We start from the raw sequence: 10,936 nt of genomic DNA, 5'->3' as shown, positions 1-10,936 counted from the left end.
ATTTGATGATTCACAGCATATGGATTGTTGGGGAAGAAGGGGCTCGAGAGGCAACTCAGATTCTGCTGGCAAAACGTTCTGAATAGTTTGAGTGATACTGATTTCGGGATTTCTTTGCAACAGAGTTGCTAGAGGCCAATGAAATTCTGTTGGTGAAATGAGAGGTTTTCGATTTGGATCGAAGCCCGTGCGATACACAATATCACGAAGGCGAGAAAAATAACCTAATGCAAAACCGAACTAAAAAAGCGTGCTTCTATAAGTCGGAGCTCACCCAGCTTGCAATTGGTCGCTTGGAAACTTAAGGTCAAACTCAATGCCTCAGCCACGAACGCAGACCAGCACGCATGCTTTCCTCTGTAAACCGTGGCTCTTGATCATATGCTTTAAGGGCCCCGACGGGGACAGCAAACCCGATGAACGTTTGGCTGATGGTTCTCCATGTTTGGTTTCCTCTTCGTCTGCCCGGACACGCTTGCGCTTGTGTTTCTCCAAAGCCCGACTTAGCATGGCTATTGGAGGGAGTACTGAACCTGAGAATCCTTTGCATATATTAAATTTGTGCTATAATTTTGTTTGGTGCGTAACTTTGAAAATTGGGATAGTCAGGAGATCGTGTTCTGGCCTTTTTGCTTTTAGTGTCTTTTTTTTGGTGTAGCATGCATTGGGGAAGGTTTCTATAAATCATCGCGAATATATGATTAACTTCTTAGCAAACTGGTTGAAGGACCCGATACTTGTTCTATTGGCGCTTCACGCATCTGTTTCTCTCGTTCGTCTTCAGGCCCTTGAAATCAATGTTGACATTGAATCTACATCAGCGCCCACGCCTTTCACTCCAACATTGGTACCGTTGTCTCTAGGCCAGCAAGAAATCGTGACAACTATTCCTGCAACTGATGCATCTTTGGAGTTCACACCAACATCACTTCCCGTAACGGCTGCTGATGTGGATTCCACGAGCTCCGAAGGTGGAGACGCCTCCAGCAGCAGCGATTGTCATTGCTGCTGCCGGAGCGATCACTGCCGTTCAGCGCAATAGCCTTCACCTTTTACAGTCTAGGAAAGTCGGCCCGTGAATCTGCCGAGATTGAAGTTGAATCTGTACCTAATTTTTACATAAACGAAAGACTCGATTCTGAAAGGGAATTTGAATTTCCCGCGAGTTTTGATTTTTTTCCAGATTCATGACCATTATTTTTAAACTCTGACCTGCAGATTGTGGACACGCATGAGTCCTAGATGATTAAGTGCTCTCTGGGAAGCGAAATCCCCTTTGGTCCGTTCAGACCGAACACACAGAATCAGATGGAGAACTCGTTCAAGGATATTCCGAACCCCAATGCGTGGACTCTACTCAGCAAAGGACCACCAATACCATACCAGAAGCAAGTCCCATTCCAAACAAAAAATACAGCGCTTTTACCCTTCTGCGGACACAGGTCCCATATGCAGGAAAAAACGACGCAAGAATCGGTCCCACAAAAGAAGTCGAGCGGTTCTCGTGTTTCTCGCACGAGGAGTGAAGGCCAACTAGGAACTGCGAGGCAAGGGAAGAAGCTTGTCCCAATGCGAAACAAAGATCTGCGACCCAATTGTTAAACTCGCAGAAGAAATTGTCCTTCACCGACCAGCCGTGCGGCAGTCGTCAGAACCAAGAGAGAAGAGCAGCGAACAAGTGGATATCGTGATGAAGTCCCAATATATTCCCCCACCAGATTTCAACTTCTTATGAACTTGAGAAGGTTTGTGGGTCGAGGCGCAAACCCAACGCAATGTCGAAGTCTTCCAACATCGCTGAGGTGTTGATGCATACGACAGATTCGCAAGTCGTTCCACCGAGGAAGTTTTATCGTCCTGATTCACGCGATGGAATGAACGTCTTCCACCTACACGCTCCCAACAGCAAGATCACAATTCTATCACGGATGCATCGACAAACCGAGATCAGCAACAGTTAATAAAGACTCGCTGGAGGTGAGTTGAAGACATGGGGACCAGAGAAATGGTTTTGTATCAGAGAAGTGGTCTGCATCTCCATCCTACGAAGGATGCGAAGGTGCACGATGGAATTATCAAGAAAGTTTCCCTCCGAACTCATCAAGTGAGACGAAGAGAAAGCGCATCAAGATTCTTTCTTTTTAGGGCGGTATTGGGACTGATATGTGTCCCAATGCTGAAGAAGCGGACGACTGCCGACGACCCTCGAAATCTGTTACAACGCTGCAACAGAAGTGCCGGGATTGTATGGCTGCCCACCAGAGGGAAACGTCTTCTCCAGGTGGAGGAAAACGGAGAAACGTCCAGTTTCTTAAAGCAACGGAGGAATCTGAAAAGCTGACTTCAACAAAACGGCGAATTTATTCAAGAAATTCGGAGAGCAGCTCAATTTTGCCTCAAGCAAAACCAATTTCGATGAAGTTTCACCATTCGGATATTTTCCATCTTGGTAACTGACAAATGAACATTACCGGAGGGTTATTGTTCGTAGTTTGAGAAGTTCGCTTGATTTTTTTCAGCCATTTATGATGACTTTGTGCTTTATGTTTATGTTTCTGGATGGGTTGAAAACCGCTGCCCAGTGGTCCAAGTGATCTATTGACAAACCTGTGTACGGGTGGTCAATTAAAGTCTGAGTAAAAGACTGAACAATACAATCAACAATTATTGCTATTGAGCCACTTTATGAAGTGGTTTTGCTTCCCGCTTTCGTCTTGGAACTCTTTTTAGCTTTCTTGTCAATTGATTTCTTCACCTTTTTCTCCGCACCGCCGATACTCCGTCTTGCAGCCCCTGCCTTTTCGGTGGACGTCTTCTTCTTTGGAAGAGTGCGTTTCTTGGGGACCTCACGTTTTTTTCGTCTCCGAGGACGTCCCTGCTATTTTATAACGAGCACCGACCAATTGCAGCTTTTTCTTTTCAACACCGGCTTTCAAAACACGATTCACTAGGCTTCTCATTCGTTGGTCCACATCATGGTGCGTCACATCACAAACGTACTTGAGAATTGTCTGGCGAGATGTTCCTAAATAAAATCTCGGATTGACGAACTTCCAAGTTGAAGCACTTACCTTTTCGATCTTTTTTCGACCGAATGCATTCCTTGATCACATCTAGGGTGGAGGGACCTTCTTTTTTTTGCGAAGCTGGTTTTTTCTCTTTTTTTTCTCTCTTCTGTTTTTTTGGGGCAACTTGTTTTTGCGGCACTGATTCCGTCATTTAGTGCAAATCAGCTTCAAACTATTGAAATCAAAGAATGAATCGTGGGGGGTGATTTTTTGAGACTGATGTTTGTACAATGTGACTATTTGTCTCGTACCGAAATGGTGCTTTGTTTTTCAACAATTTGTGCTATTATCGCTCACTAGTTGCTGCTATCTTCTATCTGTTTTCTTTCAAACAATGAATTCTGCCAAGATCAACTTTTCTTCAATTTGATCTATTGGAACGCAACTAGACGAATACAGAGCAGAAATTCAGAACACAATTCACATGCGACAGCGACAGGATTCGAACCTGCGCGGGGGAACCCCAATGGATTTCTAGTCCATCTCCTTAACCACTCGGACACGCTGCCATAAAAAACATCTATGTTTACTGTTGGCTGCTTTGGTTAAGCAATTGTGCTCACGTCATCCACCTGATAGTGTCTAGGTCACGAACTCTTTGTACTTCAATCAAGAGTATTGCTGTTATTGGTGATGCACTCGGGTCTCTGATTGACGCGTTTTGAGAATTTTCACTTGGATGCATGCACTGTGTACAAAACAAAAAATTCACCACTTTTCGATTTATCCTTCTGTTTTTCTTTGCTCTAAAGTTGCAATGTCTCGATCTTTCCTCGTTACAGCCTCCCTGCTATTTCTTGCTCACTTTTCTTCGGGTCAAGTGGAGAACTTACGTGGGCCTGAGATCCAAGCCTTGGCTGAAGCCTTAGTTGACGTTGCAAATACTACTAATGTTGAGTTCATCACTCGCCTCTATCAGTCTGCAGCAGGAAAGCCAGATTCTGCGAAATACCTGGCAGATGCTTACAAGGCATTAGAAGCCGGTTCAGGGAAGAATGAATCACTCCTGACAACAACCACTGAAGCGCCATCCCTTCACCCAGCTGAGACTTCCACGGCGATTAAAGCTCCACCTGGTTCACCAAAAAGGGCGGCAACAACGACAGAAACAACAACAGAAACAACAACAGCAACAGCTACAACAGCAAAACCAATAGGGACGCCAGGAACGGCGCTAACAACTAAAACAACGACAGCGACCAAAACAACGACAGCAACGACAACAATAGCAAGAGCGACAGGAATGCCAGAGACATTGACTACAACATCAACGACGACCATTTCATCAAAAGAAGAACCTCTTTCTAAAGATAGAATTGTCGTTGATCGTAAAAAGTTCGAAGAACTCTCAAATGAAATGAAACAAAATGCGGATGAGCTTGTACAAATATTGCGAAATAATACTGCAATTGTCATAAAAGATTTCATTGCAATTGCGAAGGGACTAGAAAATCAAATCCGCAAGAAATCGAACGCACTTGCGGCTACGGTGCATTTATCAGCTAATGAGCTCAGAGATGATAACGTTAACTTGGCTACAGCGATGGATGATGTTTACAAAAAAGAAAACCAACTGAAGAAAGAGGCGTCGGAGTGAAAACTTCTCTCGCGATTGAATCGTAAAGTGCAATTTTTCTCTTTTTCGTCACGCAAAAATTCAACAGGTTTCCTTTCTTGTGAATAAGATGACTGTGGATCAGAAAATGTATATTGTGATGCACGTCCACAGAGAATTGCCACATTCCAATTCGTTCCCTCATTCCAATTGATTCTGTAACGCTATTAGAATGAACGAATATGAGAACGATTCCCAGCTAATTATGTTTGGCGATCCATGTTTTTTGATGCATCAGTGCCGTAAAGAAAACGAAGAAGCAAAACTAGTGGAGTCGGCTCAAGACTCGTTATTGCGCCACGACTCTGAGAGCGAAACTACAATTGAGGCAGGGCGCGAAACTCCAGTTGAGGCAAGGAGCGATCTTGATGACGATCCTGAAGCTGGCTATGAGAATATTGGAAAGGCCCCGCGGGTTTATATGTTTGAATCAAGCTCGCAACATTCAGCCCAGTACGAAGTTAGATATCCCGCAAGAGAAAGCCGGTACGATGAAGAGTACCGGTCGACACCTCAGTGCGTTTTGCGTAAGTCGCTTGAAAGTTGAACTTTGATGCTCCTTTGTTCAGAAAATCCGTTTTGCTGGATATTTGGAATCCTTTTTATCCTTTCTCTTGCTTATTTTTCGCTCCATTGAACGAATGCTCAAACGTGACGCTAGAACATCCGAGAGACTTACGACTCTTTACTTAGGTTTCAATCCCTGCTGCTCGTGCTACTCAATGTTTAAAGTGACGCTCAGAGTTCTTTTGTAGAAAAAGCGCTCCGCACAAAGTTTTTATGGGACCAATAGACGAATACTTCGGCTCAGCTCTGATGTGTGTTGCTAAATTCAAAAACCTTCATTGTCTTCTTGCTGAGGTTTGCCGCTTTCCCTAATTCAGATGGAAAAGGGCAACATTTTTCGCAGATTTTAGCCAGACTTATTTTTCTGATTTTTTTTTTTTTGCTATTTCCGTTCTTCCATTCGGCAGGAAGAGGTTGAATGGATTCAAGCCGTTTGTTGCAAAAGTTGTCAGACCTTCAATTATCAATCGATGTAGCAAATCAAAGGTAAAAACGGGCTGCGCATAGAGAGCATGATGCGTATGTTTTGTCCCAGATTGGCATCAGCCACAAAGGATAGAGAGATCGTTCACAACGAGACTGCAAGCGTCGAGAAAGAAATCCAAGATGTTGAAAAAGCAATAAGTAATGCCCGAGCAAGGCAACTCGAGCTGATTCAGCAACAACAGCGGCTTCAGTCGCAAAACGCAGAAGCTCAGACTATTTTCGAGCAACTTCAAGATGAAATACGGGGGCTTGAAGTTAGTTCAAGGCTCGAAGCAAAGGCACTAAATGAGAAGCTGCGTACTTTGTTTACTCGAAATGTATGGCCCAGCAACAGCAGCCACAGCCGCATCTTCCCCTCTTTGTAGCGATCGACTTCGAAGAAGTTGCAAAACAGGATTATCAGTTTGTCAACGGTGAGACCGCGGACTCCTCATTGATATTGGAGTTTAAATCTATCAGCAGCGCACGCAGCGGGTGCGCGCTTTAGAAAAGGAGCCTGACTTGAAACCGAAGGGTCAGAATACACAGTCGCCGAAACCCAATAACGAACCATTGGAGGGTGGATGGTACTATGATGCAAACGATGACCCCAACTCCATCAACTGTAGTGGTAACTTGCAGAACCCCATGGTATGTGAGTTGCTGAAGCATACTGCTCGCTACTCTAATGATTCAGAACTTGGAAATGGAACTCTTCCAGTTGATTGATGAACTTGCAGAATCAGTCGGCCCTGAGGTTTGCAACATTCTTGTTCGCCCCATCCATTTTACTGTTTCAGGATAGCGCTGCATTGAGCTTTCTTTATTCTCCAATTTGCAAAGGCTGCTACGACGGTTCCAACTCTTCTACTGATCGTGTATTCTTGCCAAGAATGGAAACCCTTCCCGACCTTCAAATTGCATACGAGACTTCCATCTCCGATTTCGATTTCAACAATCAAAACTTCCAAACAACTGATAATTCAGGTCTCTATTCATTCTGCTTCGACCTTGTAGAAATCTCATTTCGTGTCAGGACAAAGATTCCATGCAACTTGAAGAGCAACTTCAAATGCCAAGGAAGAGAGTCTCGAAAAAACTGGAGGAGTTCAAGGATTCCGTCTCTTCCAGTCCCTAACAGGAATTTTCTTGGATTTTCTGAACGAAAAAATGGTCTAACTAGAAAAAACGAACGAATGGTCGGTTGGACCAGTCTGAAGAAGAACTTGCAAAACGTTCAAAGACCTCTAACAGTCGTTCCCCTGAAGGAGGAAGTTGTTTCAGCGCTGATGGATCCAACAAAAAAAATCTCAGAAATGTGGGTGGATTTGCGAAACGTTGGCAGTCCTGAAAAAGCTGTGTTAGTCAGCTGATGAATTGAGACTCACACGTTTATGTCTGGAATTCCAATGGGAACGAGCGCAAAGCTCCGAACAATAGGAGGCAACGTAGCATCTTGAAAAAATAAATGAATTCGGTTGGAGAGGTATTTCTCACTTCTTGCAATAAAGAGACTGTTTGCATCTGGATACACAAAAAACTCGCCCGCATGATTGATTCCAGCAAGGGATGGAATATCGAGTTGAAGGACTTTGTGGAAGAGTTGATGATTCGGTCTGATGGTGACGAAATTGAAAAAGGTGAAGGAAATTGGGACATTGGGACACTGAGGGACCTACACTAAGCGGCTCAAGTGGTTGCTTGTCCAAAAGACTTTTGCAAAGTGTTTGTAGTTTTTGAGATTGAAGGAATGCGTTATTATGAACAGGTCTGATCGTTGTGAAGATGGTTGAAGACTGAAGTTCCAATTTATGAAGGATTTCACGAATGGTGTGGAGAGGAATTGATGCTGAATACAGAGAAAACGATAGACGAAGAACGTCGTATAGAATAGAAACCAATTCACAAACAGTTTCAACTCCAATGTTGCTCTGATTGTTCAACCCTTCTTTAATCTGGAGAAGGAAAGAAGATTCTGGTAGAATTGATCGTCGACGATCTGGGAACGCTAGAGAAGTTATTGCAGCGAATGGAGAAACGAGCTCAATGGCAAGAGACCTTGAATGGGCGGAGTTGATCAAAATGTTGAGAAATTGAAGAAACTCAACTTCAAGGTGAGCGAGTTGCGGGTTCAGGACTGTTGCTGATGAAAGAAACTGGAGGAGTAGCGTGCAAAAGGGTGAGCGAACGAATTCTTGCACGATCTACAAAAGGCAAACAAGTGAGCAGCTCTGGAAGGGCAATGATACAGATTTAGCAACACACTCCTTCAACATCAATATCCGGAATTTCGAAGAATACGGGCCACAAATTCCTGAGAGCACGAAGATTGTACAGATAAGATTCAGCAATCTACAAGAAAGAGACAATGAATGAATTCGATGAAGCAAGACACACGAGAGTCGTTGAATTCAAAGCAATGGGGAGAGACTGACGACAAGCCCCAAGAGTGTCGGAAAAATTCAATCGTGTTTCAAACAAAGATGGACCTGGAAAATGAAAATAATAGAAGAAATCGATTGGAAACAGAATAACCATTTAATCGTAAAAGAAGTCGGAGGAATCCTGGAATTTGGCACTCGAACAACGCTGTTCAAATAAGAGGGTAACCCGCATAGAGATAGGAAAAATACCTGTAAAAAAGAAATGGGTTGCTGTGGCGAACGATGGAACGTTTTTGGATAGAAATAGTTGTGGTGGAAACTCCTTGTTCCATTCTAGCAAATAGTTGGAGATGTCGAGTGATTCACTGCTTGCTGTGTGAGCGACAGACAGAAGATCCCAAATACGTTCTATAATTCGAATCCAGAATAAAGTGTCGGAGTAATTCGTAAGCAGCGGGATTTGATGCAATTGATTCAAATTGAACTCATTGCCTTCCCGGTAAGCTTCACTGAGACGGAGAGTCAGACGGTTCGAAGCTTCGAAAGTTAACTCAGTTGCATCCTTCCTGGACGATGACAATGTCCCAAGTCCCATCTTTCACGTGTCTCACCAGCAGTTGTCGAACTTTAGTTCCAATTCTGGAGCTTCATCGATAGTTTCAGGCTTCTACAGTTCAAAACAAAAGAGTGCTAGCCAATCCACTGCTTATTGCTTACACGTTCCGATCTTGGAGATGCGTCATTGTCTATATAAAAATCTCTCATCAAGTGCTTCCTTAATGAAACCTCACTCTCTGTCTTCATGAACGAACCTGATAATCTGGCTTCCCCAATCAATGCCTCTTGACGTTCCCGTGTTTGTTTGAGTCGTTTTTTAATCTTTGGAACAAACTTGTTATTTATTTCAAGAGTTGTATCGCCTCTGATTCGTCTCATTGATTCAATCCCCCGGGGTTCAGACTCCAGACCACTCACTCGTTCAGCCTTTAGAAGCTTCACCAGTGTGGCCCCTCCGACTTTCTGCCGATCACTTTGGCTTATTGTTTGCATCGATTTTACAGATTGGTCATCATTGAAATTTGACTTTTCTAACGCCCTGAAATCATTTTTCGAAACAGCACTCATTGCAAAATAGAGAACCTAAAATTTTGCTGGCGCATGCAATCTGCACCCTTGTGTACTTGGAATGGAAAAAGCGAGGCCTCTGGCGCCATTTCTTGCTGTTTAAAATGAGTGCTTAAATGTTGAAATGGAAAAAGCGAGCCCTCTGCCGCCATTTCTTGCTGTTTAAAATGAGTGTTTTAATGTACTGTGGGTTTTCGGACTGTGGAAACTGTTTCCTGAAGCAAACATGCTAAATCAGTCCATCAAACAATAAGAGATGGATGCCAAAAATTGTCTCATTCAAGGTTAAGATTTAGATTCTAAGCATTGAAAATGGAGGACCCGCAATCGCCAAAACCCGTCCAAGCATTGAAAATGGAGGACCCGCAATCGCCAAAACCCGTCCAAGCTGAACCTCGCCTCCCTTCCACCGATTATGAGAAGTCAGTTTCAAAAAAACAGCTTGATAACTATCTGGAGTTTGTCAGGTATTTCACGAGTGTCCCAGTATCAAGGGCGGGAATGGAGGCAGTTGGAGTTTCGCCTTCAAAAACAGTGAGAATTCAAAAACCTGAAACGATGCTGTTTGCTGATACTGACGATCAAACATTAATGAATACTTTTAATGAACTGTTTGAAGAAGATCCTGAAGTGAAGCGCCGAGCAATAGAGGCCAACAAAGAGTGGCTAGCGATCGTAGCAGAGGAAGCACCTCCCCCATCAAAGCAAGGACTTGTTGCCCGAAGAGGAACAATTTTTGGAAAAAAACCGGAAGGAGTGATTTCAGATCCTGCATTGAAGAAAAATCCCCTCAGAGGAAGACTGATCTGTCTTATCACAACCTCTGTCGTTCTTCTCGGCGTGTTTCTTCAAGCGTACGTTTCTCGTTGCTATCCAAATGAGAACAACCTTCTGACAGATTAGTTCTTAACCACTCGCTTTATGGAAGTGCCATTGTGCCACATTCAGAAAATGGAATGTCAGTTAGAGCGAAATAGTTCTTGATTTATTTGATGCGACAGGTTCGGGCCCTCTGGAGTTGTTCTATATGAACTTGGTGGTTTAAACACAAATGCCATCCGAATTGGAGACATTTACAGACTTTTTTGGTAAACTCTTCAAAAACAGGAAACGGTTGTCAGCTATGATTGTTAGGGCGGCATGGATGCATAGTGGATGGATTCATATTGGGTTCAATGTTCTGGCCCAAATGCAATTCTTCTTCATGTTTGAACCAGGTATTACAGTCAATGTTTTTTGCACCAATGGTCTATTTTTTCAGATTGGGGGTTCTGGAGAACGTTTCTCCTTTTTTGGATTTCTGGTGTTTCTGGAAATCTTCTTTCAAGCGGTAAGCAGATCAATCCACTCCTTTCCTCATTAGTTCGTTCTGTAGTTTGCGATCCATGCCAGACAACTGTTGGATCATCTGGGGGGCTATTCGGCTTAATGGGCGGAATGCTACCATACTGCATCGGTCGGTCTGTGCTCCCGACAAAAACAAGCACATTCATATATTTCTTTAGAGTTTTGGAAAACAATTCCCAAGCCATGGATTATTTTAGTTTTCACAATTGTTATTCTCACAGTTTCTATTCTAATGGGCTTCACCGGAAACACAGACAATTTTGCTCATATGGTGAGATTCAGTTGATGCTCTTATCACACGTTCTCTGCAGGGTGGTTTGCTCGGAGGCGTCCTCTTCGGTCTAGCAACGATTTCGCGATTAGGA

At 43.5% G+C, this 10,936-nt stretch overlaps 1 protein-coding gene and 1 non-coding gene across 2 annotated transcripts; both read right to left on the bottom strand.

The window, feature by feature from the left end:
- Nucleotides 1-2,846: 2,846 nt before the first annotated feature.
- Nucleotides 2,847-3,219, bottom strand: LOC129618322 (histone H1.2-like). Its single transcript, XM_055533089.1, has 2 exons — nt 3,072-3,219; nt 2,847-3,025 (listed from the first exon to the last, which is right to left on the bottom strand). The coding sequence occupies exons 1-2, from the start codon at nt 3,217-3,219 to the stop codon at nt 2,847-2,849; spliced, it is 327 nt and encodes a 108-aa protein (XP_055389064.1).
- Nucleotides 3,220-3,495: 276 nt separating this feature from the next.
- Trnas-aga (transfer RNA serine (anticodon AGA)) lies at nt 3,496-3,577 on the bottom strand. The gene has a single exon. It is a non-coding gene; the product is annotated as a tRNA-Ser (tRNA).
- Nucleotides 3,578-10,936: the final 7,359 nt, after the last annotated feature.

The sequence above is a fragment of the Condylostylus longicornis genome, unplaced genomic scaffold, assembly GCF_029603195.1.
Source record: "Condylostylus longicornis isolate FDR11 unplaced genomic scaffold, ASM2960319v2 ptg000813l, whole genome shotgun sequence".
In the NCBI taxonomy this organism is placed as follows: domain Eukaryota; kingdom Metazoa; phylum Arthropoda; class Insecta; order Diptera; family Dolichopodidae; genus Condylostylus; species Condylostylus longicornis.
This window is presented reverse-complemented; position numbering and strand designations above follow the sequence as displayed.